We start from the raw sequence: 24,344 nt of genomic DNA on the forward strand, positions 1-24,344 counted from the left end.
TTGAAATTTCAAATATAGATTACGGGATTTTAGACCTATATTTCATTATTGGTTATGCATTTTACTATTGTGTTTCAACTTTTTTAATAAATAATTAATTTTCTATCATGGATTTTGATTAATAATTATACAATGAATTCTTGTACATTTTTATATATAGAGCCGTTTAATATTTTTACTTGTTCAACTATGTTCTTATTATAGTTAATTTGCAAGTTCATAGATTTAAAAGAGGCTTTAAAGATAACATAAGTTTTTGTTGTGCGGAATTTGATATAATACGAGAAAATATAAACGCGAAAAACAAGACAACAGATTTACGTGGTTCACCAATAAATTGGCTACGTCCACGGGAAGAGGGGGAGCAGTTTTATTATGGAGAGACCCCCGTCTTTTCTGTTTGTAGCGGGTCTGATTCAAAGCATTCAACAGTTTTGATATGGTCAATAATGAGCGGCGACATATTATTGCTAGCTAGAATAATTTGAGAGAATACGTCCAGTAAAGTATGATCATGATTGATCAAAAAATAATTGTGATAAATCGTCCTGCAAATCACACATCTCTCAGGCACGACTCAGAAGGCATTGAGGGGAAATCAATCTCACAATCCAAAACCTAAAAGGTAAAAAAATCCATGTATGCATGCACTAGCTTAAAGGGGAATAAGTCATGACACCTAAAACAAACGCATTTTCAGGAAAATAGAATATATTCACATCGTATCTTTATTTTGATAATCAAAAATATACTCCAAAGTCGACGTAGTAACTATAATTAGTTGTCAAAAATTGTATCATGAAGATAGAGATTGATTCCAAATTGATAAAATCTCGAATAAATATTATCATGACGCGTTAAGAATATTAGAGTACTATATTATATCGTTTTCATTGCTTATATATTGATTTATTGGTTCACATATTCCACTGTTAAAACATCTTTTTTCATTTCCCCTTTTTATCAACTGCCACAAAGTTTTAAAGGAAGGGCCAAAAAGGGTCAAATCAAAATTCCACCTATTAATTAAATTAGTTGCATTAAGTAACGTTTAAATAACATAAAAAATGAATGTGGATTTCCTTTTATATTCCAAAGCAAAGCAAAGCAAGTAGTCTACTCTTGTCTCAATTTCATTATGTCAATGCGATACTTAAAAATATTAAATATTTGAATTTTAAAGTAGCAAGAATTTTAGTTAATTGATATTATACTTTTGTAACGATTAATGGTCAAATTAAGTCTCAATTAAATTACTTAGCTTGTCCAATGCATAAACTCAGTCAATAAACAAATAGTCCCGACTAAACTCACTAAATGATAATGAAACAATTTTTAGGGTATTTAAAACATCATAAATTATAATGTTTTGCACAACTATGAGTATTTTGTAGTTATTGAAAGGTGTGGGGATGCAAATTGAACCACTGAATTAAGTGTCTACTGTGGAATTTTCTTTGCCATATATATTTGAATTCACTAAATTTTAAAATTAATTTGTACATTTGCCACTATTGCAACATAGTTTTCTCGTTCTATTCTGGAATTTTTTTATCCAACTATATTGACAAAAATGAGGGGTAAATTACTTAGAGTACACACAAGAGTTGTCTTTTTTTGAATTCCAAGATAACCCGCAGTTGTTACAATCTTTGTCCTTCGGGTGAGCACTTTGTGATTTCTGGATAAATCCCCCACTGTGTATTAGCTTGCAAATCACATAGGGAATGTAAACCGCATTAGGCAAACCCTATGCTACAAGCTCAACTCAGAAGGCATTAAGGGGAGATCAATCAGGGGTCATCCGTGTGGATAACCACCCTCCTAACCAACTAAGTCATCCCGAAGGACTTATTTTTTTTATTTTTTAATCAAACAGGAAAATTATAATCCTTTAATAATATTTTTTTCCAATTTTTTTTTAAATATTTTAAATTATTAATTAGGTTAATTTTACAATATTTTTGGTTTAATTTTCCTAATTAACAACATTGTATCCATAATTAATATATCCAAAAAAATCATTATTAATATGTATTCAAAGTTGCTAAAGTATTTAACAACATTAAGTGTTGGTTATAAATACACTATTATATTATTGCTAATAATAATATAAAGACAATTATATTATTGCGGTAAATTATTCATTTGTTGCGATGAATATTTTAAACTTCTTTCCGTGAAACTAGTTAAATTGAATATATGTAATATATTTATATTAGGAGGGGGGGGGGGGGGGGGAGAGAGAAACTTGAAACAAATAAAAGAACAAATGTAAATCAATTTAATTATAGTTATAATACGAGTTTTATTCATGATATGCCAACAATCAATTAATTATTTTCATCTTACGTTTTTTCTGTAGTACAGCAAAATCAATATCTAGTTAAATCTCCGTTAAGTTTAAAAAATAAATTTTGAGACCTCCTTTTTATTTTTTTGCTCCAAACTTCATACAACCCAAAATAGATCTTACCAGTATTATTGTCTTTTCCTTTTCTGATCATAATACTTTTTTATATAAATTTTTTCCCATTAATCTCACTTGTCAAATTCACCTTTCTTTCCATTAATCTCACTTGTCAAATTTACCTTTCTTCCATTGAGTATTATCTCCCCATTTAGCCATAAGATAAACAGGTGAATTGGTCCAATCAAATGCATAAGTCATTAGTGACACTAGACTATATTAGTATTATTAATGTATCCAGTTATCTATAACCAATTACTTGTATAAATTTTGCACCATGTGTTTTGTAATTCAAATATATTTAATGACTATGTCAGTTAATTTACAATTGCACAGTATTATATATGTGGTAACACATTTAATTTATATAACTTAGAGTTGGTACACCAATTAATTCTTACTCGTCTTTGAGTAACTTCCAAAAGCGTTTATCATTTTTCCAAACAGTATTAAAAGCTTTTGGATAAATTATATAATCACTAAATAAGTGTATAATTTGTTCCGCCATATATATTTGAATTCGCTTAACTTCTGAAATTAATAATTTCCTCGTTCTATCGTGAAAAATTTTTATCCAACTATGACAAAAATGAGGGGTAAATTAATTAGAGGACACACAAGAATTCTTTTTTAATGACACTAGAAAATAATAATCCTTTAATTATATTTCTTTTGAAATTTCTATTAAATATTTTTAATTATTAATTACTTTAATTAACAATATTTTTGGTATAATTTGCATAATTAACAACATTGTATTCATAAGTAATATCATTGTATTCAAAGTTATTGAAGTCTTTAACAACATCAAGTGTTGATTATAAATACATAATATGCTATGTTATTGCTACTAATAATATAAAGTCAATTATATTATTGTAGAAAAATTATTTATTTATTGCGATGAATATTTTAAACTTTTTCTAGTGATACTATAGTAAAATTGTATATATGTAATATAGTAATTAGTGTGTCGGGGGGGCGCAAACTTGAAACAAATAAAAGAACAAACGTAAATCTAAATTAATTGAAGTTATAATTGAGTTTAACATATGAGTTTCATTTATGATATAACAATAATCGACAAATTATTTTGGTCCTACAATTTTCTTTGTAGTACAACTAAATCAATATCTAGCTAGATCTCTGTCAAGTTTACTGAATGGATTTTGAGACCTCCTTTCCACTTTTTGTTCCAAACTTCATACAATCCAAAATAAATCTTATCAGTATTGTTCCCTTTTCCTTTTATGATAGTAATAGTTTCTGATATCATCTTTTTGTCATTAGTCTTAGTTGCCAAATTTACCTTTCTCCATTGAGTATTATCTCCCCATTTAGCCATAAGATATATTGGTGAGTTGTTCCAACCGAACGCATCAGTCATCAATGACATTGTAAATTCAATGTTGTATGATGTTTTCTTTGTTATATTAATATCGTCGATGCAACCAGTTACTTCCAACCAATTTACCTGTATAAGTTCTGCATCATCCTTTCTGTAATTCAAATAGATTTAAAAACAGTGTCAGCTTGTAAGGTAGTACATATATATGTAGTAGCACACATTTAATTTATACGACTTAGATTTTGTTCACCAATTAACTCTTACTCGTATTTTGGTAACTTCCAAAAGCGTTTCTCATTTCCCCAAACAATACTAAGAGCTTTCGGATAAACTATATAACCCTGCGAGCAATGAAAATAACAATAGCAAATTTTAAAACATAAACTCGAACACAAGTATAATGCCCAAAGGGAAGTAGAACAAGAATTGCGAATATTGGAAGAAACTAATGGATGAAATTTTGCTCTACCTTTTGTGTTTTAGAGAATGTGTGGTTGCCTTGATAGTGAAGAGATCTTGAAGCCATTTGATTTGTACTAATTACTCACAAAGTTACAAAGAATAATGTGTAGATTTAAGTGATATGTGATATGTATATATAGAGATGAAATGCATGCACTAAGCCAAATTAAAAGGAGAAATTGGGGAATCAACTAATAGTCAAAAAGGAATGTCACATGCACTGTCCAAATAATATATTTCTTGAATGAAATGTTTTAGTTATTCATTATATCGGATTACTTTATGCACTAATTAGAATCTATGGGCTGAGCTAGTTGCCACCTGAATACGAGTTTAACGAATTCAAATAACTTTTACTTAAAGTTTTAATATATTTGTATTAAAGAAAAACTCATTAATCAAACAGCTTTTATTCATTCATATATTTAGAAAATATTCTATAATTAGTCAAAAATTGGATACGTAAAACTAGAAGTCTAGAACCGTCCTTTGTTTATGTAATGGATTCCAGTAATTACCTTGACTTAATTAATCGGATTAATTATAGAAATTCCACTTTTAGTTACTTGCTGTCATTATTCCCTACAAGTTTTGCAAATTTTCGAAATTTCTCATTTTTTTCTTAAGTCAAATATATCATTAATGTATCCCGACCTTCTTTTTAATGTGTCGTCGCATGTATCCGACCATCTTTTTAATATATCAGCGCTTTAATTTTTTGGCCATTAATGTTTCTGTTTCTTTTTTTAAAATGTATTAGCGTTTGTATTATTGTATCTGTTTGAGGGATTGCTATAGTTATAAAACTTTTAAGAGGTAAATTATAATTTTACCTTGAAAGTATGTAATTTCTGTAATTTGCCCTTAATTAATTTGTCGTCCAAATTTGACTTTTCTACTTAATTAATCTTGTGAGTAATGTCTTTCTAAAATTGATTTTTTTTTTTTTTGCTTTAATTGTGTTTATTTATATTTTATGGAATCCGATTTGGTCAGAATATATGGAGGCAAATGATCAATTTTATGACTATGCCGACAGAGAGCATAATAGTAAAGGGCCAAAATTCCTCTAATTAAATTAGTTGCATTAAAGGTGATTGTTTTTTAATAACGAAAAAAAATAGAATATGGAGTTGCTTTACAATATTAGATATTGTTCAATGAACAATATTAGTTTAAAGATGATAATTCTAGAGAACACATTGATAATTAATAAAAACGTGTTCATGAAAGCAAAAGTTGTTGACTTAATTTGTTATTTGACATACAACACTGAGAATATTTCATTTCATTTTGATTCCCATTTACTACTAGTTCTTATAATATTACTCATATAATTGCTACTTCAATACATTTCAATTTGATTCCCACTATTAGTGTGTTTTTTATGCTTTGATTATATATCAATTGTTTTCTTTTCTGAATGTTATGCAATGTTTTCTTTAACAATCAACTAGTTTATTTATTTATTTATTTTTAAAAAAAACTAATTTAAAATAGTTTATTTGAGCCAAGAGATTCTAATCAAACATAAATTAAGATTTAATATGAAATAAATTATGTAAAGAACTTTAAAATAAAAATGATAAAATTTCAAAACGCTAGAAGGAGGGCTTGAACCTCCGACCTTGTGGTTAACAGCCACACGCTCTAACCAACTGAGCTATTCCAGCTTGTTTGAAATGAAATTGGTTTTGTTATTAAAATACCAAATTTCTGTTGCAATATATGTGTCCAATAAACACAAAGTCAAGGAAATCTAATTCAAATTGAGGTCTAAAACAAATCGTAAATATTTCTATAATTGGAAATAATAAATGAGGGAGTAAAGCATTTCAATTTGACAATGAGTAGGAAGTTTATTTAATCGTAAATCTAATTCACTCTATTTTGCTCCCTAAATATAAGAAAAGGCTAGAAACTCATATTTTTCTTGTTATATAATACAAAACACACAAGGTGTGCTAAAGAATGTTTTCTAATATCAGTACATTTGATTGGTCTAAATGTTTGAAAAATATTTTGGTTATTAAAAATAAACTTGCCTAGTGACGTTTAGTCACATTGGTAGTCTGTTCCCTTATGTCACATAAAATGGGTATAAATCTGACTATAACTCAGAGAATGTAAAATCTTAAGAAACGAAGGGAAATTTTTGAGATATACGAAATACATGTGTTAATATGTTAGGCGCTTGTACATGTTAGACACATGATAAATGGAGTCCTGATAAATAATGAAGAGCGCTTTCCATAAACTGGCAAAGAGCATGAACGAGCTCGAAAATGTACTGCTCATTGTGGAGGTTATATCTCCTCATATTGCCAATTTATAGCTCTAGTTCTTGATCGATTGATGCAGCTTCCAGGTCTTCAAGACTGACTGGTTGGTGCAGCTGCATTGATGAAACACAAGTTTAATATGGGCTCAACCGAAGACTAGATTGCTAGGTACTCAAAGCAGCAGAAAAAGCATGTAACAATGATAAAGAGTGCATAGAAATGCATCCAGACCATTTTAGTTGCAGCTCATACATAGAATATCCTCATTTGCCAATATTAGTGTTCATAAGCATTTATCAGAGGAAAGACAACTAAAGAGAACCAAAATTAGCCAAACATTTGGTCGCATGTTTGAGACTACTGGAGCTTTTTTGATACTGTAAAAACTCAAGTTACCAACACAACAATGATATGTATTATAACCGCTGAAGAACACAAAATACAATTGAGGAATGGAAACAACAAGCTAATGAGAAGGTTAACCGAAGGGGAAGAAGATCAGAAAATATAGAGATAAAATGATAAGATAGAAGGGGATGAAAAGCTCGACTAAGAATGGAGATGAGAGAATCAAACTCTTTACTCAACAATTTGCGTTAATCATTGAATCACATACCACTACCTTATTTAAGGAACCGTTCCCATGCCCACTTCTCAACCCGGATGCCAAATTAACCTGCCCTATTACTTGTTCTAGGCCCAATAGCTCTTGTCAACCCAATAACTACTTTTGCGTCCCTGGTATCCACATTAGGCTGGACTTAGTTCATAACAGATACTCCTCCCAACAAAACCAAGAAAGATTAATTAAAAAACAGTCAAACTTTGGAGAGGTAAAATAGCTGACTCGATGCATGTTTGGTCATGAAAGCCACAATCTGAAAAATATTTTAGGCAGCCAGGGCATGTCAAAGCAGGTAGCGTAGTCAGTAGAAACTGTTGTTGTCTAAGGAGCAGCTTTAATATGAATCTTGCTTTAGCAACTTAACAGAAAATTAAACAGATAAATAGCAGGAAAGGCATCTCCAGATAACTAGGATCAAGAAGAAACATACTGCTGTTGCAACAGAAAATAGGTGGAAGGCACGCAAGGAAGCATCATTTTCTGAGGGAAGAGAATCATGGTTCCACAATGTTATGTTTTGGAACTTTGCCTTCATCTCCCAGCAACTTGAATCTTCCTCGGACCTTTTCCTTTTCTCAACAAGCATTTTCTTTCCCAAGACAAACCCTGAAGAAGCAAGAAAAATGGTTTCAAATTACACAAAGTTAAGTAGATTAAGAGGACCCAAAATAAAGTTGAACTAGAATAATCCAGTTATGAAGCCTCCAAAATCAATGATGCTGGATGGGCAATTATATCAACATAGCAGTGTTTCCTCAGTACTACAGCATATAAAGCACAGTTGTATGTGCAGCCACTCACCAAGAGTACAATGTAGTCATTGATGGTTATTATCCAAGCAGCAAGTATTGAGACTTTGATAGATTTGATTATGGTCCCCTTTGCTTAATTTCTAACCATAATGTTTGCGCAAAATTATTTTAATCTCCCCATTTCAATTAATTTATCTTACTCTCAGGACTCTGCAAAACACACAATTTTCTCATCTTCTGCTCTCGTCTCTTTGTTCATTATATATATATATGAATGGAGATGGACCAACGCTTATTGAGCCTTTTATCACTTCTCTATACCGCTTGTTTCCTCTGCATCTGTTATTTCTTTGGGATGATCTACTTCATCCTATTCAATTCCTCCTTTGCCTTCTTTTTCTCATTCTCTTCCTGTCCACACTGCTGGGCCAAGCATTCTGCCTGTAGGCCAGATTGGCCTACCTTCGCTCCCACCTTGCAATGGAACAATTGAACCAACAGTTCCATCTCCCTTCCCCTCTGTCGCGGCTTTGACAGTACTTAGTTCACTAATTTGGTGACTATCAAACTTAATTCTGTCGAAGATTATCTCACTTGGCGTAATCAAGAGACTTATTTACATTTTTCAAATTTCGTGTCAAGTCAACCAAACAAACAAATTGAACCAGGGGTAGGTACTAGACAAGACGGTCCAACACCATTATTATAAGAAAATAAAATACTTTACCAGAATAGCCATGAGGAATTGCAACAGTAGTACCCTGAAGCTTCCTTCCTCTAAAATGAGATTCCTCCACACTTAATCCATCAACAATTACACCTTCATTTCATTCACAAATTCAAACACGGATTAAATAAATAAAAGCAAAGTTCTTTCAAAAACTAAGTTTTTAATACCAAAACCAAAAATTTCAAGTAGAGTATCAACTTGACTAGCATAAATAGAATAATTATACCGGTAGATTTGGGTTTGAAGTACTGTGAAACATCAGATGGACCATTGAACTTGATACAGCACGGCAGCTGGTGCACTTTTCCGGTGAGTTCCACCACCTTCTCCGGCGGAAGACTGCCGGTAAGATCAATTGTGCCTGAAATTCCACTGTTGCTTCTCGCCATTGCTCGATTGAACTGGTAACGAGTATCAAAAGAACCCTAAAGGTAACCTGCCCCTTCTATTTTCCCGCGCTTATTGTTTCGATAGTAATTTTATGTTTAACCACCATCAAAATTATATTTTGTAATACATTACGTAATTGCGCTCCATAATTTGTTATGAAGCATAAATGCAAATTGACATTTGTTTGTATAAAAACGTTATAGAATCTGTTATAAAGCATAAATCGTAGGCATACATTTGTTTGTATAGAAACACAAATCGACATTCGTTTGTATAAAAATGTATATTATATGACGAAAGGGAGATTACACTTAAATAAAACTGTTATTTTAGGATTTAATTTGAGTTATATTTTGTTATTTTATACCAGTTTCCTTATTTGAATTCGTTTCATTTATTTTTCTTCTTAATTTATTTTAAAAAAATATATATATTTTCACTTTTTAATAATTACTATTTAATTTTAAATTTCCACTTGAACATTTGTCATATCTCTTTTAACTTAAAAATCATCAAGTATTCAAAAAAAAAAAACTATCAAATTAAAATAGGAAAAAGAAATACTTCCTCTACACCAATTTATATAACTCACTTTTTCTTTTAGTCAATCTCAAAAAATTGAAATATTTCTATAGTTAGTAACAACCATTATAAAAATTTATGATTTATTTTAGAATACAAATTTCAATCTTTTTAATTTCTTTAACTTTATACCAAAGCAAATTAATTCATAAATTTAGACTGAAAAGCTTGGAAATTGGAATGTTAGGGTGTATATTTTACAATAGAAACTATTTTATTACGATAAAGTGATTTTCTTACTTATTTTTTTAAATCCAAAGAGCAGTGGCGAAGCCATCAAAGTAGTATTAATTGACAGTTTGACACCTTTGTAGAGAAATTACACAATATGGATAAGCAACTTTTTAGGGATATATACTATACATTGATTCTTTTTTTGGGCTTATTTTTTTTATATTTTCAGTTTCATTGGTGAAAATCTCCTCCCCGTATATAATCTAAACAAATATGAAAAAGTAATAGAGCATTGTAAAAGGAACTACCTAATTCTTCTAAACAGAATCTTGCAGCAAATAAACCATTTAATTGATAACATTTGGATACAACAGAACCTAACACATGTACTTGCATCAGATACAACTTCTAAATCACTTGACAGTATTGTTTTAACTCTCAGGATCAGATAAATACACAGGGCTATCTAAATCACCCATTTCTGCTGAGGCAAATGACTCAGAACTATCTGCACTTGAGAGGGAAGAAGGCGATCCATCAGAGTCCGACATCCCCTCATCATGCATAATGATGTGTTCATCATCAATCTCAGATGTATCTGATCCAGAACCACCTAGGAGAAGCTTGTTTATGGCTCCTTTTGCGGTCTCAGTGAACCATTCGTCCTCGGGTAGGGCACTGATAAGAAGAGACATTTTCATTGATGAGGCTCATACATAAAGAAGATGAAAAGTAGTAAGCTAGGTGAATGAATACCTTTGTGGATCTACGCCCCTGGCAGAAAAAGTCCTCACTGCACGTGCAATTATGTCTGATGATATTTGATGCACGTGCCTTGATGGATAGCCCGCGAATCGTGCAATTTCAACAGTGAAGTGCATGTCAAGAATTAACTGTCAAACAAAAAGTTGATATCAAGATACAAACAGAGCATTTCACGTTGAATATCGCAAATACATGTTAGTATGACGTAGTATCTTTTTGGAATTTCACCAAGTTAATGGCTAATGAGAGAATACTCTAAAAATCAATCAACATTTTTGTGCCGATTGGGCTGAGGAAGTAATAAGGGCATGAACAAGATACTTCCATTTTCCTTTTTTTGATATGGAACCAAGATACCAATATTTTCAAACACCGAGATACCTGAAGAGTTACTTTTAGAAAGAGGTAGCACACAAACGGCCGTCCTATGCCCAACTATGTATCCTATAAAAAGTTGTCTACCCAGAATTTTCAATAACAGTTTTGAACTTGAATCTACAATAGAACCATACAATATGTTCTGTTGCAGAGTTCAAATTAAACAAAGCTGTAACAGCTCCCACACAATATCCCAAATTGTATGAAAATCCGGGAAGCATGCAAACAGGTGATAAGGTGAAAAAGTAAAATGAAATTGTGCTAATACTCTATTATATTCAGGTAGTACAACTAAAGACAGGGTAGTAGATATAAAAAATACCTGCTGCAAACCCAGCGGCTGCAGAGGAGCTGACTCATCCTCTAGAACACTCCAAAATTCTTGTTCATCAGACAACCACATTACCACAGTCTCTGTCAGTCTGGCAAGCAAAACCTTCTGTATCTTCTCTCTTCCGAGAAGAACATCTCCTGCCACAGTTGCTAATTGCTGCAGCTTACCAAATAATGCCTACAGGTTTGAAGATTTATCACCTTTTCGTTACATGAAAGGATTGGAAACATAAGCATTTTATAAGGTTCTCATTTAGCAAAAACTGTTGAAAGCACTTCGCAAGAAAATCACTGAATATTAGCATTTGGATAGTCAGATAAGAATTGACAAACAGTTGTAAACCACCATCAGAGAGAAAATGTAAAACTATGTTTCTTCTGCTTGAACTTTATAATAAAGTCAAACGAGCATCTGCTGAATATTATGATGAATGATTGTCTAATTTATTTATTTAAAAAAAATACTTAAGGAGGCATTTGGCCATGAAATTTATCACTTTTTCCAGGGCTGAACATCGGAAACACGTTTGGCTTTAAAATTCAGGAAGAATTTAAAAAACAACAAAAGGGTTTTTTCACTCCAAATTACTCACAAAAAGTCAAAAACAACTCCAATTTGTATTCACGGCTTTGAAATCATTTTTCACTTTAAAACAAAAACTTACTTTTTTCAAAAACATGATCAAACACCCACTTGGAATCTCCTTAAAGTTGCTACTATAAAGCAGTGATTGATGACCAAGCAGAAGCTGGAATTGAAGGTTTTGAAGGAGAGTTATTTACTAACAGCAAAGCAACACCAACGGTGAACCAGAAACTCAACTGACACAGCATTAACCTACTTGGATAAAGGAATATTACACATTCAGTCACCCAATTCACAGAAAGGAAAACTTAATTAATCTTGGACCATTTTTTGTGAAGGAGGAAAAGAAGAGAACAAACTAAGACAGTAAAAAGAATTAACTAGGGTGTGCTATTCATGGAACCAATAAGTAAGGATCATTTTGGAAACTAGAAAACAAGGATTACAGTACCTGAAATGGCAATGAAGGTAGCGGATCAGCGTCCCAAATTGTATCTTGTCCGACACCACTCAAATAAATCTGAGCATCTAATCGTGCATCACCATCTCTTGAATATATGAAATTAACAACATATTGTCGACAGAAATTATCTCTAAGTTTGTCCAGTGAATGCTGAAGTTGACGCCTCCAGTCCTTGAGTTCTACGGTATTGTTTGCGGCAGGCATCACATTTTCAGACCCCACTTCCTTGCTTTCATTAAGAACATTCCAAATTCTAGATACAACCATAGGCAATAGTTCCTCAGCAATGGTAAATGCAGTTCCCAATAGTGCAAGCTGCTGAGAGTCTGTTTCAGCTCTAAAAGGAACAGGTTCTTTCAGCTCAGTGAGATTATCATCCTCAGAAAGACCAGGCAGGGCTTTAATCAAAGAATCCACATACTTGTCAAAAAGATGTGAAATTCTGGTCAATATGTTAGCTCCAAAATGTAGAATGACTAACTGGGTGAGCTTCTCCACTATTTCCTGCAGAGGAGGCCAAAGTTGGATCAAATTATTATTAAGCCATCATTACAAGAAACAGATATCTGATGCAGTGCTATTGTTCTTGTCTCTTTTTTCTTTCCACATGTTGCAGTTCAAAGCAATCTCAAACATCTATGGGTGCTCCTACTTGAGAAACGACAACTACTTGAGAGTTGAGACATCTATTTAAGTGGCACCGAATTGAAGGTTGTCCTAAAATTGCAGCTAGCAGAATCCAGCAGAAAGAGAACAAAATCACGTGCATTTATGCAATATACACACGAAGACACACATATTCATATACTGCACTATTGTAAATGGTAGTTATGCCACCATGCTGAATATGCAGCAATAAGTCTGTTACATACAAGACAGCTACTTTTTCCCTTTCTTCATTGGCAAAGCAGAAAAGGTCCTTTGACGGAGTGTCACTTTCATGTTTTTATACTATTTTCTGCTCAAGAAATATTTCTTTTCTTGGACCAAGGAGGCACACTTTAACCCCCAAGGTTCTTTCTATTTCTGCTAATGAATCTGGTAGTTGAATATACAAGAATGTGTGTGTGTGTGTGGATGCAGAGCAAGAGAGAAGAGAATAAAGTATCTAGACTTAATCTTCCAGTCTCTCAACAGATTCAGTTGTGTCTAGAAAGGCCAATCATAGAGATCTATCAAAGACGACATTATAGATTACAAATTGGTTAGAGTTCTTGCCGAATTACCAATTTTCAAAAAAAAATAAATGGTTACAGTTCTTGCAAGAATACTTGCACACCTATTAGAAAAGTTATGTAAAAGACCTTGCATAACAACTATAACAAGGTGAGGGAGGTCTTTATCGATGGAGCTTTTTTAAAAAAAAAGAAAAAGAAGGGGGATTTAAGTCTGCACTGTGCACTTCATGAATCTGAGTCCTTTGAGGGATACAGTAATAACACTTGAGCAATCAGATGACCAAACATTCATAAATAAGGATTAAGACTTACTTTGACTATATATATGAATTTCATTCCACTTTCAACAAGCAGAGTATCAGATGTAGTTGCAAATGTAGATAAAGGAGACGCAAACCGAGGTGACAATGGTTTCCCTTCATCACTTGAAGCAAAATCAAGAACCGCTTTCCTGGCTCGTATATAGTTCAACTCGAGGACTTCTTCCATATATGGGTGCAAAAGCACCAAGAGTAATTTTGACAGTTTAAGGCCCTGTTTCTCCAGGGCATTACAGTGGTTAAGACTGGCTTGAACACAAACACTTGCTGCATGTAAAGCAGGAGCTCCATCAGAAGGTGGTGCATGTTCTTTAACTAACCGCACAAAGTATTCAATCTCCCTTTCTGCCCACTGGATAATTCTGTTGCTATAAACAGGATTGTCACCAAACATTGCACCAGATTCCTTAGTAGCCAAAGAAATGGTAGAGAATACAAGGTTAGACAATGTGGCTGAATAAGTCTCGGGATAACAAGGACAAAGGGGAAGGAAAGCCTCAATACTTTTCCGAAGACGAGATCTGTACGAATTAACAAGTAGCTGATGTGCCAAAGAACCTCTACCAAGCTTGAGCAAAGCAGACAAGGCTTTCTTAAGTTCAACAATGCCAATTGAGGGTCGTTCAGTGATCTCAACCAGCTGATTCTCCAGCATCTTTTTTCTTTTAGACAAAGCAGATTTAAAAGATGATGGTTCAGTAGGTGAAGTGTCTCCTGAACTTTTCAACTCAGGATGACTTCTTTCTTTAGCATCTATTGCCTCTATTACTTCCTCAATCTTGTGCTCAGCCAGAAGAACATCAATATTCTCCAAAAACAACATGTTTTCATCTTCCATGTCATTCATGAAAGTATCACCATAATCAGAGCTCCGAGAGCTTTCATTAGCTTCTTGGACATCACCACTTGTTCGGCTCCATTCATCCAATTCTCTGCATACACCATTCATGAGATCTTGAACAAGAATACCCTGTGCGGATATATGCTTTCTAAGCTCATTGAGCTCGTGTTCTGTTTCCACAACTTCCTCAGACAATCTACAATGACAAGAACAGATTAGAAGTTGACCTTTGCACGTAGAGGGGTCACGTACCATACATGAGTTCATTTAAAATTGCGTGATAAGAGTGTATAAAAGTATCCTATGTGTCTATGATTTGGCCAATAATCCAGTATACTTCAAAGAATCTGCACAAAGGACCCATATCCAAGTTGCACCGTTTAGGATGGGTACATCAAGGCGAATGAAGGACACATAACATAGATCAGGAGATTAAACTGAAGGTGATAGGTAGAAAAAACTACATAAAGCAGGCTGATGCAAAAAGTAGGCAGTAATGACAAAAAGAACATATGTAAAGTTCAGAAAGACTAGATGCAAGTAACCGGTCTAGCTAAATTTATGGAGATTATTAACACCACTACAATTTAATCTAGAGATAGTAAGTTGAAAAGTCAATAAACGTTCTTTCAATGTGTTTTTTCATCTCTCATGTTTTTGTCGAGAAGGGACTGTCTTGTAACCTTCTCCAATAAAAAAGCTCCCATATAATAATTAGGAATTTAAGAAGAGCAATGTGATGATTATTCTCCTATTTCACAAAAAGATGCAAGAGCAATTCGTCCCTTTATCACATGCTATCTCTGCTTTCAGTTCCTCCATCAGATTATGCAAGTAAAGCGTTCAGTATTGATGTAGGACTTCAGATCAAGTAGATAATGGAACCATTATATTTTGATTAATCTGACAGCTGTTTGGTTAAATTAACTCTTATTATCCTTCTTTGAATTTTAAAAAAAAAAATATAACAAACAAAAAGCAGATAATATAGAAGGGTGCCCAAAAAAGGAAGCATAAAACAGGGGATAAATTGCACTTCTCCAGATAAATATTAGATATCTTCTAATGCTGTGCTTATAAACCAACTGTTTAAAGGATGTGTCTCACCAAACCTTTCTACTTCTTACCATTTCCCCACAACAGAAGCCAACCCCAACCCACACACACACACCCCACAACCTTATATAGGGAAAGACATGTCGGGTTCCCTCTACAGTTCTAAGGAAGGATTCTCAGTATCATAGACTAGAACATCAAGAGGTAACTTATAAAAAGTGGACACAGTTGGGTTGAATTCCGGTTCTTCTAGAAATAGGACATGTGTCCATTTGCTATTGACATGAACTCAACATCAGACTTTAGTATGAGTCCAAATACATAGACTACCAGATAGTTCTCATGGTCTCCTAGCTGTGAAGGGATGCCGCCTTCTGTAAAAATTATATCACGTCGCTTTGAAGTAGTAGTACCTGTATTTGCCGATGATACACATTTTCTCATTTAAGTTTTGCCATTGTGCCCTTAGAAATTTTAGTTTCTAACAGACTAGTAACCACAGTTTCCATAGAAAAGGCAGGAAAATGTTTACGAAAATGTAGCATTGAACAGAATTTCTCTTCCACTTTCTTTTGGTCTAGTAAAAGAATTTCATCAGCCAATACCTCAAGAAGGCCAGGCACTTAGTTCGAGTATTACCACACAGGTTTTCCACCGCATCCTTCAAATCCAAAAGCTCAAAACAGATTTTCCTAATTCCCTGCACAACTCAGAGCAATAAACTGGGGACCATAAGAAAGACAAAAACTGGCAAAATCAGCAAGCACTCCAAAAATAGTGGGAAAGATAAAGACTACTTCTATCTGTGATATATTGAAAAGTTAACCAAAAAAGAAACGGAACAAGCACTAAAAGAAATTGAGTATGCATTTTTGGAAATTAAAAAAGGTAATAGTTTGGCACATAACAAGCACTTACAGATGTTTGTACTAGCAATTTTTTCCTATCTATTCATGGTATACAGAATTCCTAACATCGACATAACAGAAATCAAGTTCGATTATTGCACAACATATCTCCACACACACAAAAAAAGTTAAGAGATGTTATCAAAGATTAATAGGGAAGAACTCTTATTGAATTGGTTGAAGATAAATACACGAGAATCTCTACATGAATTTTAGTCTACCTACAATAAAATAAGGAATTATTTTGTATGTCCAATAATATATATTCTTTATGGATATGGGTTGTGTTAGCATCAGGACATGTTGTCAAGAAAATTCTGCCCACCAAGGCGTATATAGGCTCAGACCAAGTATTGTAGTGGGATTCGAACATGAGATTTCTAGGTTGTTACTCCCATGACACAACCTCTAGGTCATCCCCTTGTGAACAAAAAGGGGCATCCATTAGCTTTCTTCCTTTAATCTTTTATTTGGGAAAAAAAAACTAAGTTTACCTAGCACTTGTTAGCAAAGCAGAGTAAAACTCCCTTGCCTTCTTTTCCCAACTCCTCTTATTTGATCATAATTCTTCTCGTCTACTCACCGCATTGCCAACCATTCTCCCTATTTTAACCTTTACCTAAGGATGGTTGCAAGCATTCTGGTATGATCCACTACATTTGCTCATTTTAACTCTCAACTACAGTTCGGAATTATTCTGGTCAAGACCTTAACAGACAGTATTCTGAATTCAAAGTCCACGTAAATATACTCATTTCTAGATAAGGTCTTCATAAATGTACTCGAATTGTCAAGATTCATGTCAAACTATATCAGCGAGATTACACTAAGAATTATCCACTAAGTTGATTATTTGAAGAAATTTACTAAATCAACATTAACAAAATGAAAGAAGGCACTACTGGCACATTAATACATCAGTAAACTAGTACATAGATGTTCAAATTTTACTAGTCTAAAGCAAAAAACAAAAAAAACGATTATATGGAAGAGCATCTTTGATGCATAGAGAAGCTATAGATAATCAACGAACATCCAAAAATGCTTAACCGCCCCATCAAACATGATTAATTCAACCACTCTATGAAACTCAAAATTCTATAATCCATCCACATGTAGATGAAACGGATAGCTTCTAAGCTTCCCTACTTCTAATAATCAGATCCATAAACCAGTCATGCAAAACAGAAAGAACAACAATTTGTAGCTAGTTTTAAGCCCTGTTCTCCCTCAAAAATCACACACATCATCACCAACAAAAAATCACGAACCAAGGAACCAGCTCTTGTCCCTGCCTAGCATATAACCAAGTTACGGCAGACACACTTCAGGAAGACCTAAGCCAAATATTTTCACCAAAGCAATAACATTTACTCCCAGCACTTGAAATATAACCTAGGAAACCAAGTTGAATTTGAATTCCCAATATAAGGAATATCCACTTAACTATTCATGGAAGAACTAAAGTTTAGTATCACTTCAGCAGGTAAAACTAGGTTTGTTTCTTCTACTCTAAAAAGGGATACCTCAAGAAACCAAACTAAATAAAAATTCCAAAAAAAAAGAATCCCACCTAAAAATACTCACAAATTTAGCTCAGAAAAAACAGATCAAACTTCAAGGAAAGAACAAACACACTTCCACATTTCATCTCCAGCACTTGAAGCGAAAACCCAGGAAACGAAATTAAACTACAACTCCAAAAATAAAGAACACCCAGATTAAAAGTTCCAAACTTGATTCCAAAAATTGATCAAACCCCAACAACATATAAGAGCAGTTGAATTTGCTATCACGCTATTTTGTGAGTTAATGAGACAAAATGGGGACGCAGGGAAAATGCAAAAGATAGTACCTTTTCAGTCTTGGACTGGTAAATTGAGTCGATCTTGGACTGAGGAGTAACACTTTCAATACATGGGAAATCATCTTCTTCTTCACTGCTTTCCATCCTCATTTGGCGTTTCCAACCAGTAGATTTTCGGCTTTTGCAGCTATGGAAATGGGGAAAATGAAGAGACACAGAGTTCAGTGTAATTGGAGAGTTCCAAAAAATAGCCTTTAAATTAAATTATTTATGTATAGTCATAGGTCAATTTATTTAATAATGACAAATTTATTTATTCTACATGAAATCTAGATTGGTGTGACATAAATAGAAAATGAGGGATTAGTATGAAGTACAGGAATTACATATATTTGAGGCTAATTATGTTCTATTTAGAAAAAAAGTTTAATTATAAAAATCTCCAATTTTTCATGTTTTCGGAGGACACATTATACATTAGTTAATGGTAGGATGTATTCCACAGGAGATGGATATATCCTAGAAGAAATAGGAATGCTTGAAATCCTTTTATTCCATATTGGAGTAGAAATCCTTTTATTCCATATTGGAAAAGTTATCGTGGGTCTTGTTCTGGTAAAGGTCACCTTACACTTTGGGTATCTGTTCGCGGATGACCTAACTTGCTATTGAAAGGAAATTAATAAAAATTATATAGATTATAATATCTTAAATTGTGTATTTACATAAAACAAATTCCTAACTTGTATTATCATTCACTTTCAAAAAAAAAATTGACAAAGAAAAATAAAAAAGTCAAAATATCCTTGAAAAGTCATGACTACGAACATAACTAATATGAATCTGAAAAAGAAGAAGAAAACAAAAGGGAAATATCATTAACGAAAAACTACTATTACTACTTTGTGATTGAAAAAGACTATGAAGAGCGAGCTCGAAAATAAATTGTATAAAAAGAAATAGGTATATTTTTATAAATTTTTATAAAATATAAAAGTTTGATATATAACAAAAAAGTCGCGTACACTTGGGTGCAATTTATTTAATTTATCCAATAAAGTTTTGGTAACGTGAACAATAAAAAGAGAGAACTTTACATGAAGCGCAAGTTTGATTATAACAGCAACAACTAAGTCTAAATACATTTCATTGATAATATCAAGTACAACATATGATAATGTTTTAACTTGGTCAAGATTGGCAGAGAGAGTACTTGTGAAGAAATACATAACAGACAAGGAAAACACTTCCACAGATAATTAGGATTGTGGAACAACTGCAGATTACAAATGTTGCAGATAACTTAAGAGGGGAAGAATATGAAGCTTAAAATGTTATTATTCCCCAAGTCTTCAGAAACTTGAATCCTATTTAGTGTTTAGTTGAAGAATTAGCAATCACATTGAGGCGTCAAGTAAAGCATCAGAGACATCAAGTTCCACGTTCAGGTTTTTGGCTGAAGGCATTCCTGCAACCACTTCTTCTTCAATGCCACACTCGTTTGTTCCTCTTCTGATCTTGAAGTAACCATCCTGCCATGAAGACAAACATATATTTGAGAAGAACATCATAAGGATGTACGCGCTGCTTAATTAGCACATCTTCAAGAAGTAGGAAAGATGCAATCACCCAAGAATGCACATGTACAAAAGTATTAGCACGGATATTGAACATTATGAATTAGTGTGTAAGATCCTATTAAGAAAGGGTAAACCAATGGTTCAACAACTTCTAATATTTCTCATAGGAGGAGAAACTATTTTTGATCAAGTAAAATGTTGAAAGAAAAAGGGTTAGATCAAGACATACATCACCCCATCCTCTGTTCCATTGATTGGCAAGGAGCTGCAAAGCCAAAAAAGATTATCAAATTTAGAAAGGACAAAATGATTTTGAAGATCTTCATGGCACAATTAGAAGATGTCAACAAACCCAATAGTCCTCTCCATCCTCAGAGGTTCCCCATCCAATGAGCTTAACAGCATGGCCTCCCATTTCCTCACCATTTATGTGCTTGTAAACACCAGACTTGTAGTGAGCGAAATCCTGTGCTCGAGAAACAGTTTGTCATTCAGTATAGGAAGGTCACCAGTAAAAATAGGAGAAGATAACAGAAAGAGTAAAGAAACTAATCCAAGTCGGCAAATTTCAATTTCACCAGAAGAGAGGTGAGAAATTAGTGCATTTAAACAATGACCTCTAGATGCATTTAAGCAGATCATTGGACTTCCTAACTGGTACTTCATTGTCATGGACATAATTATCCTGGAACATAAACCTCTACAGATCACTAATTGACACAATATTTCCACAAACATAGTAGATGGTAACACTAGAATTCAGAAAGGTAGAGTTGGTGACCAACAAATATTTTGAACTCTGTTGAATTATCAACAATTATTTGACAGTTAACCATCAAAAGAAAGTGATTTCAATTATATTTTGCTATTTGATTCAGCAAAGCATTATTATTGTCCATATGATTTGTAAGGAAATCACATTTGAAAAATTAGAAAAGGATATTTGTAATATATTTAACTAAAGTTCATCAGAGTTATCCTGAAATAAGCCGTCCAAGGTTAACAATATCACGGGGTAGATAGAGAACTGCTGTTTGATTGTTGCTTGGGATTAAGGCATAGTTGTTATTGTTGTTGTATATCAAGTTAATGCAACATTCAATTTCGTATCATATAATATAAATTGTGCCCAAAAATTCAGGATCAGAACTTTACTATCTTCCAATCATTCTTACCTCGTAAACAGTAAAAGAAACCTCAACTGGTCCATTCTTGTAAACTTCTGTCATGATACTGTATGGGTCGGAGTTAATCAGGTATGCATTAACACCAAAATGCTTGGATTTACTCCAGAGTAGATTCTCTTTAACACACTTCCTCTTGCACTGTGGAGTGGGATATCCAGGTTCACATCCAGGGTGAGAACATCCCTTATTATCAAAGTAAGGGTCACACTGGCAGGAAAATTTTTATTAGTCGAGCATAATAATCCACAATCTTTTTTCAGATCGGTATAAGAATCCCACAATATCTGAAAGATGTAATCTCTCTGAAGTACAATAAGTGTATAACAAACCAGTATACCTCTTCAGTGACCACACCCTTGCGAACAAAGTATTTCCAAGCTTCTAACGGATATCCACCATCACAACCATCCCCGCATAAATAGCCACAGCATGCTATGATATCATTTGCTGACAGAGAGATATTCTGCCTCACACATAAAAATTGAATCATTAGCGACCATAACTAGAATAAAGTTGCAAGTTTTTGCATTAAGGAATGAATTTACCAATCCATAATGAATACAGAAACGATCAGACAACGACTCAGCAGCACCAAAAGCCCAACAAGAACCACAATGTCCCTGAAATACAAACAATCAGATTGTTAGAATACCAGGAAAGAGCAATAAGCAAATTCAGGAGGAAAAACAAATGAGTGAAAGTAGAACCAAGACAAATCACCTGATCTGGCGTCGCAAAACAGTACCGGTGCATGACATCAAAAGATGGAAAGCATTAGCACCACTCTAGAGAACTACAGCACTAAATCAAGGACAAAAGAGAAGAAACTAACCAAGAATTCTCCCAATAGTGCTACACTGAGGCCAAGCCACTCGTGCATCAAACTCTTGGGGTAACTTCAAAAGTTTTGGATGAGTTAAAATAGGGATGCCCTTCAAATCACCCTTTCTTGTGGGCTTAACTCCAAGAAGGCGCTTAAATTGGGAAACCTGTGAATGAAGGGTACATGCACTCATAAAAGGAGAGTTGAAGGATGTGGCATTGCACAAAGAAAGTGCACCTAAGTTTGTTCAAAACGAATATACACCTTTATGGAAATCTCACCGTGAAATTCGAGAATTGAGGGTTTAGTGCAGCTCTCCATCCAGCTTTTTCATTTTCATTAACCTGTTTGACGATTGAGTCCTGTACGACCATTCAAAAAGACTCTGTGACCTTTAGTTTGATCAGAGTACAATGACAGTAATATCTTCTCTATGATGAAGGAAATCATACCTGAAGGATTGCAGATTCCGCTTTAGCTTGGGATATTGGATTTTCTGCAACAACCTGATTGCCGTTCAAAAAAAGAAATTATGTATTCAACAATAGACTACATGAAGATTAAATAACTTCGGGTATAGGCTTCAACATATGGTACTTTAACCAACCAAGACTAAGCTTTCCCAATAATTGGACCTAAAACATTCAGATTTCAGACTGTCAACCTTCTAAATGCTATTAAATTGAATCCCTAATATCCTAGTCACTGTAATGTCGAATCAACATTGAGAATATGAAAGAGATTAAGAACTCGACCATGTAATTTTGGCTCAAGCAGCAATGCTTCTCCTCCACCATTTCCCCTTTTCTATTTCTTAGCAAAATGGGGGAAGTCTGGGGTGAACTCTTCAATTTCCCACTTGCAAACTCAACATAGCAGCAAAATGCTGTTTCGCATTACTAGTTTTCTTTAATTTAACGTACCATGAAAATTCTCATTCATTTGACCCACATACTATTTTCTTTCTTCTACTCATGAAATACACACAACCATTGTTGCAAAATCTACACTTGTACTGCAAGTGTATATTGTTTTGCATGCATTTAGCTGCAAGAGAACTAGGACTGGAAAGAAAGCTATGTTTACTTCGACCTAAGTTGGTAAATTGATCTGGTACATAATATTTAAAAGTTAGTTGTATATATAAAAACTGTTTTCATTTTCTTCGTTTGGCAATAGACAATAGATGCTACTATATGTGCTAAGTCTAAATGTTTATGCATGTCCCATACAACTCACAAATTAGTCATCAACATCCAAATATAAATAAGTTAGAGCGAGAAAGCACCAAGTTCAGGCTCTGGTACCATTTGACAATTCCCACTCAACATTTTATAATCAAGGAACTTAAATTGTGAATATGAACCAGCACAGAATAAACAGTGGCCTTGCAGAAGCTCATGGCAAACTAGGATTTGTCTCCACATGGTTTAATTAGACAATTACTTTCTTAGGAGTTAGGACCTGGGCAATTATTTGCTATGAAACATCTTTCTAGCTTTATGTAATCTTAGAGATGATCTACCGTAGTAAAAATTCATGTATTGGCGCTTCATTCATATACACCTGTAAAGTTTATGGTATGTGAAAAAACATATACACACTACCATTACACCATCCATCCCCTCCTCCTTCCCACGCTGTCAACCTCAACCCAACATACTTACATTTTTTTGGTACATAATATACTTCAACTACATGTATATAGATATATAAATATATTCCAGGCAACATCTACACACACAAGATCACCCCACCCCCAAACCCAAAAAGGGAAAACAAACAGACCCCAAGCAAACCTCATCCTCAAGAATTGCAGTCAATATAAACAGAACCTTCAAGAAACATTAAAAAGATTTCCTTTTTTAGGGGTATATTAGTTAATTAACTAATTATCATCATGATTACCAAGATTAAGCTCAACCCAAAAGCTATAAATGAAAAGAACATGGGGGGTTTCGGTCTGATACAATAACTTATTCCATCCATTCATCTAAAAGATATATAAAGCAAACCGTTTCATCCAAGAACACAAAAACAAAAAAAAAACATAAAGAATCAAGAATCAAACCTGCAAAACAAGGGTGGAGACAGAAACCAAAAGCAAAAAAGTGGCTATGTGCTTCATATTTTTGGGCCCTTTTTCTTGGGTTCTGTAATGGTGGCTTAAAAATGGAGGAACCCCAGAAAATATATTTATAGATACAAGGAAAAAGATGAATGAATTATTGGCCCTCTTTGTTTGACGTATTAAAAAAGATCAAAGCTTTTATTATTGCTCCACTTTTAAGATAATTTTGAATT

The 24,344-nt window shown here is 33.5% G+C and overlaps 4 protein-coding genes and 1 non-coding gene across 5 annotated transcripts; all 5 read right to left on the reverse strand.

Moving 5' to 3' along the window:
* Positions 1-3,509: 3,509 nt before the first annotated feature.
* On the reverse strand, positions 3,510-4,520 carry LOC101260710 (protein PHLOEM PROTEIN 2-LIKE A9). Its single transcript, XM_004253326.5, has 3 exons — positions 4,288-4,520; positions 4,083-4,159; positions 3,510-3,969 (listed from the first exon to the last, which is right to left on the reverse strand). The coding sequence occupies exons 1-3, from the start codon at positions 4,342-4,344 to the stop codon at positions 3,609-3,611; spliced, it is 495 nt and encodes a 164-aa protein (XP_004253374.1). The 5' UTR covers positions 4,345-4,520; the 3' UTR covers positions 3,510-3,608.
* Positions 4,521-5,879: 1,359 nt separating this feature from the next.
* TRNAN-GUU (transfer RNA asparagine (anticodon GUU)) lies at positions 5,880-5,953 on the reverse strand. The gene has a single exon. It is a non-coding gene; the product is annotated as a tRNA-Asn (tRNA).
* Positions 5,954-6,414: 461 nt separating this feature from the next.
* LOC101254055 (uncharacterized protein C12B10.15c) lies at positions 6,415-9,204 on the reverse strand. The gene is made up of 4 exons (XM_004233179.5): positions 8,896-9,204; positions 8,667-8,759; positions 7,618-7,793; positions 6,415-6,675 (listed from the first exon to the last, which is right to left on the reverse strand). The coding sequence occupies exons 1-4, from the start codon at positions 9,056-9,058 to the stop codon at positions 6,610-6,612; spliced, it is 498 nt and encodes a 165-aa protein (XP_004233227.1). The 5' UTR covers positions 9,059-9,204; the 3' UTR covers positions 6,415-6,609.
* Positions 9,205-10,144: 940 nt separating this feature from the next.
* Positions 10,145-18,971, reverse strand: LOC101253747 (exocyst complex component EXO84C). The gene is made up of 7 exons (XM_004233178.5): positions 18,499-18,971; positions 16,341-16,435; positions 13,831-14,875; positions 12,329-12,844; positions 11,281-11,469; positions 10,572-10,708; positions 10,145-10,493 (listed from the first exon to the last, which is right to left on the reverse strand). Exons 1-7 carry the CDS (start codon positions 18,598-18,600, stop codon positions 10,247-10,249), a joined length of 2,331 nt encoding a protein of 776 aa, XP_004233226.1. The 5' UTR covers positions 18,601-18,971; the 3' UTR covers positions 10,145-10,246.
* Positions 18,972-19,580: 609 nt separating this feature from the next.
* Positions 19,581-24,344, reverse strand: LOC101252354 (cathepsin B-like protease 3). Its single transcript, XM_004233173.5, has 11 exons — positions 24,112-24,344; positions 22,493-22,546; positions 22,322-22,402; positions 22,050-22,206; positions 21,938-21,942; positions 21,763-21,837; positions 21,555-21,680; positions 21,206-21,424; positions 20,383-20,496; positions 20,260-20,295; positions 19,581-19,982 (listed from the first exon to the last, which is right to left on the reverse strand). Exons 1-11 carry the CDS (start codon positions 24,166-24,168, stop codon positions 19,848-19,850), a joined length of 1,059 nt encoding a protein of 352 aa, XP_004233221.2. The 5' UTR covers positions 24,169-24,344; the 3' UTR covers positions 19,581-19,847.

Source organism: Solanum lycopersicum, chromosome 2, assembly GCF_036512215.1.
Source record: "Solanum lycopersicum chromosome 2, SLM_r2.1".
NCBI classification, from domain to species: domain Eukaryota; kingdom Viridiplantae; phylum Streptophyta; class Magnoliopsida; order Solanales; family Solanaceae; genus Solanum; species Solanum lycopersicum.

Coding starts and splice junctions, on each gene's coding strand:
- LOC101260710 (XM_004253326.5), bottom strand. CDS start 4,344: ATGGCTTCAAGATCTCTTCACTATCAAGGCAACCACACATTCTCTAAA. Junction 4,160..4,287: donor CATTCTCTAAAACACAAAAG/GTAGAGCAAAAT, acceptor CATTGCTCGCAG/GGTTATATAGTTTATCCGAA. Junction 3,970..4,082: donor TGGAAGTTACCAAAATACGA/GTAAGAGTTAAT, acceptor TTTGAATTACAG/AAAGGATGATGCAGAACTTA.
- LOC101254055 (XM_004233179.5), bottom strand. CDS start 9,058: ATGGCGAGAAGCAACAGTGGAATTTCAGGCACAATTGATCTTACCGGC. Junction 7,794..8,666: donor AATTCCTCATGGCTATTCTG/GTAAAGTATTTT, acceptor TTGCTTCTTCAG/GGTTTGTCTTGGGAAAGAAA. Junction 6,676..7,617: donor TATTTTCTGTTGCAACAGCA/GTATGTTTCTTC, acceptor TCATCAATGCAG/CTGCACCAACCAGTCAGTCT.
- LOC101253747 (XM_004233178.5), bottom strand. CDS start 18,600: ATGAGGATGGAAAGCAGTGAAGAAGAAGATGATTTCCCATGTATTGAA. Junction 12,845..13,830: donor AATTCATATATATAGTCAAA/GTAAGTCTTAAT, acceptor CCTCCTCTGCAG/GAAATAGTGGAGAAGCTCAC. Junction 10,494..10,571: donor AGGGGCGTAGATCCACAAAG/GTATTCATTCAC, acceptor TCTTCTTATCAG/TGCCCTACCCGAGGACGAAT.
- LOC101252354 (XM_004233173.5), bottom strand. CDS start 24,168: ATGAAGCACATAGCCACTTTTTTGCTTTTGGTTTCTGTCTCCACCCTT. Junction 22,547..24,111: donor TCTCCACCCTTGTTTTGCAG/GTTTGATTCTTG, acceptor AACGGCAATCAG/GTTGTTGCAGAAAATCCAAT. Junction 20,296..20,382: donor AGGATGGAGAGGACTATTGG/GTTTGTTGACAT, acceptor TTGGCTTTGCAG/CTCCTTGCCAATCAATGGAA.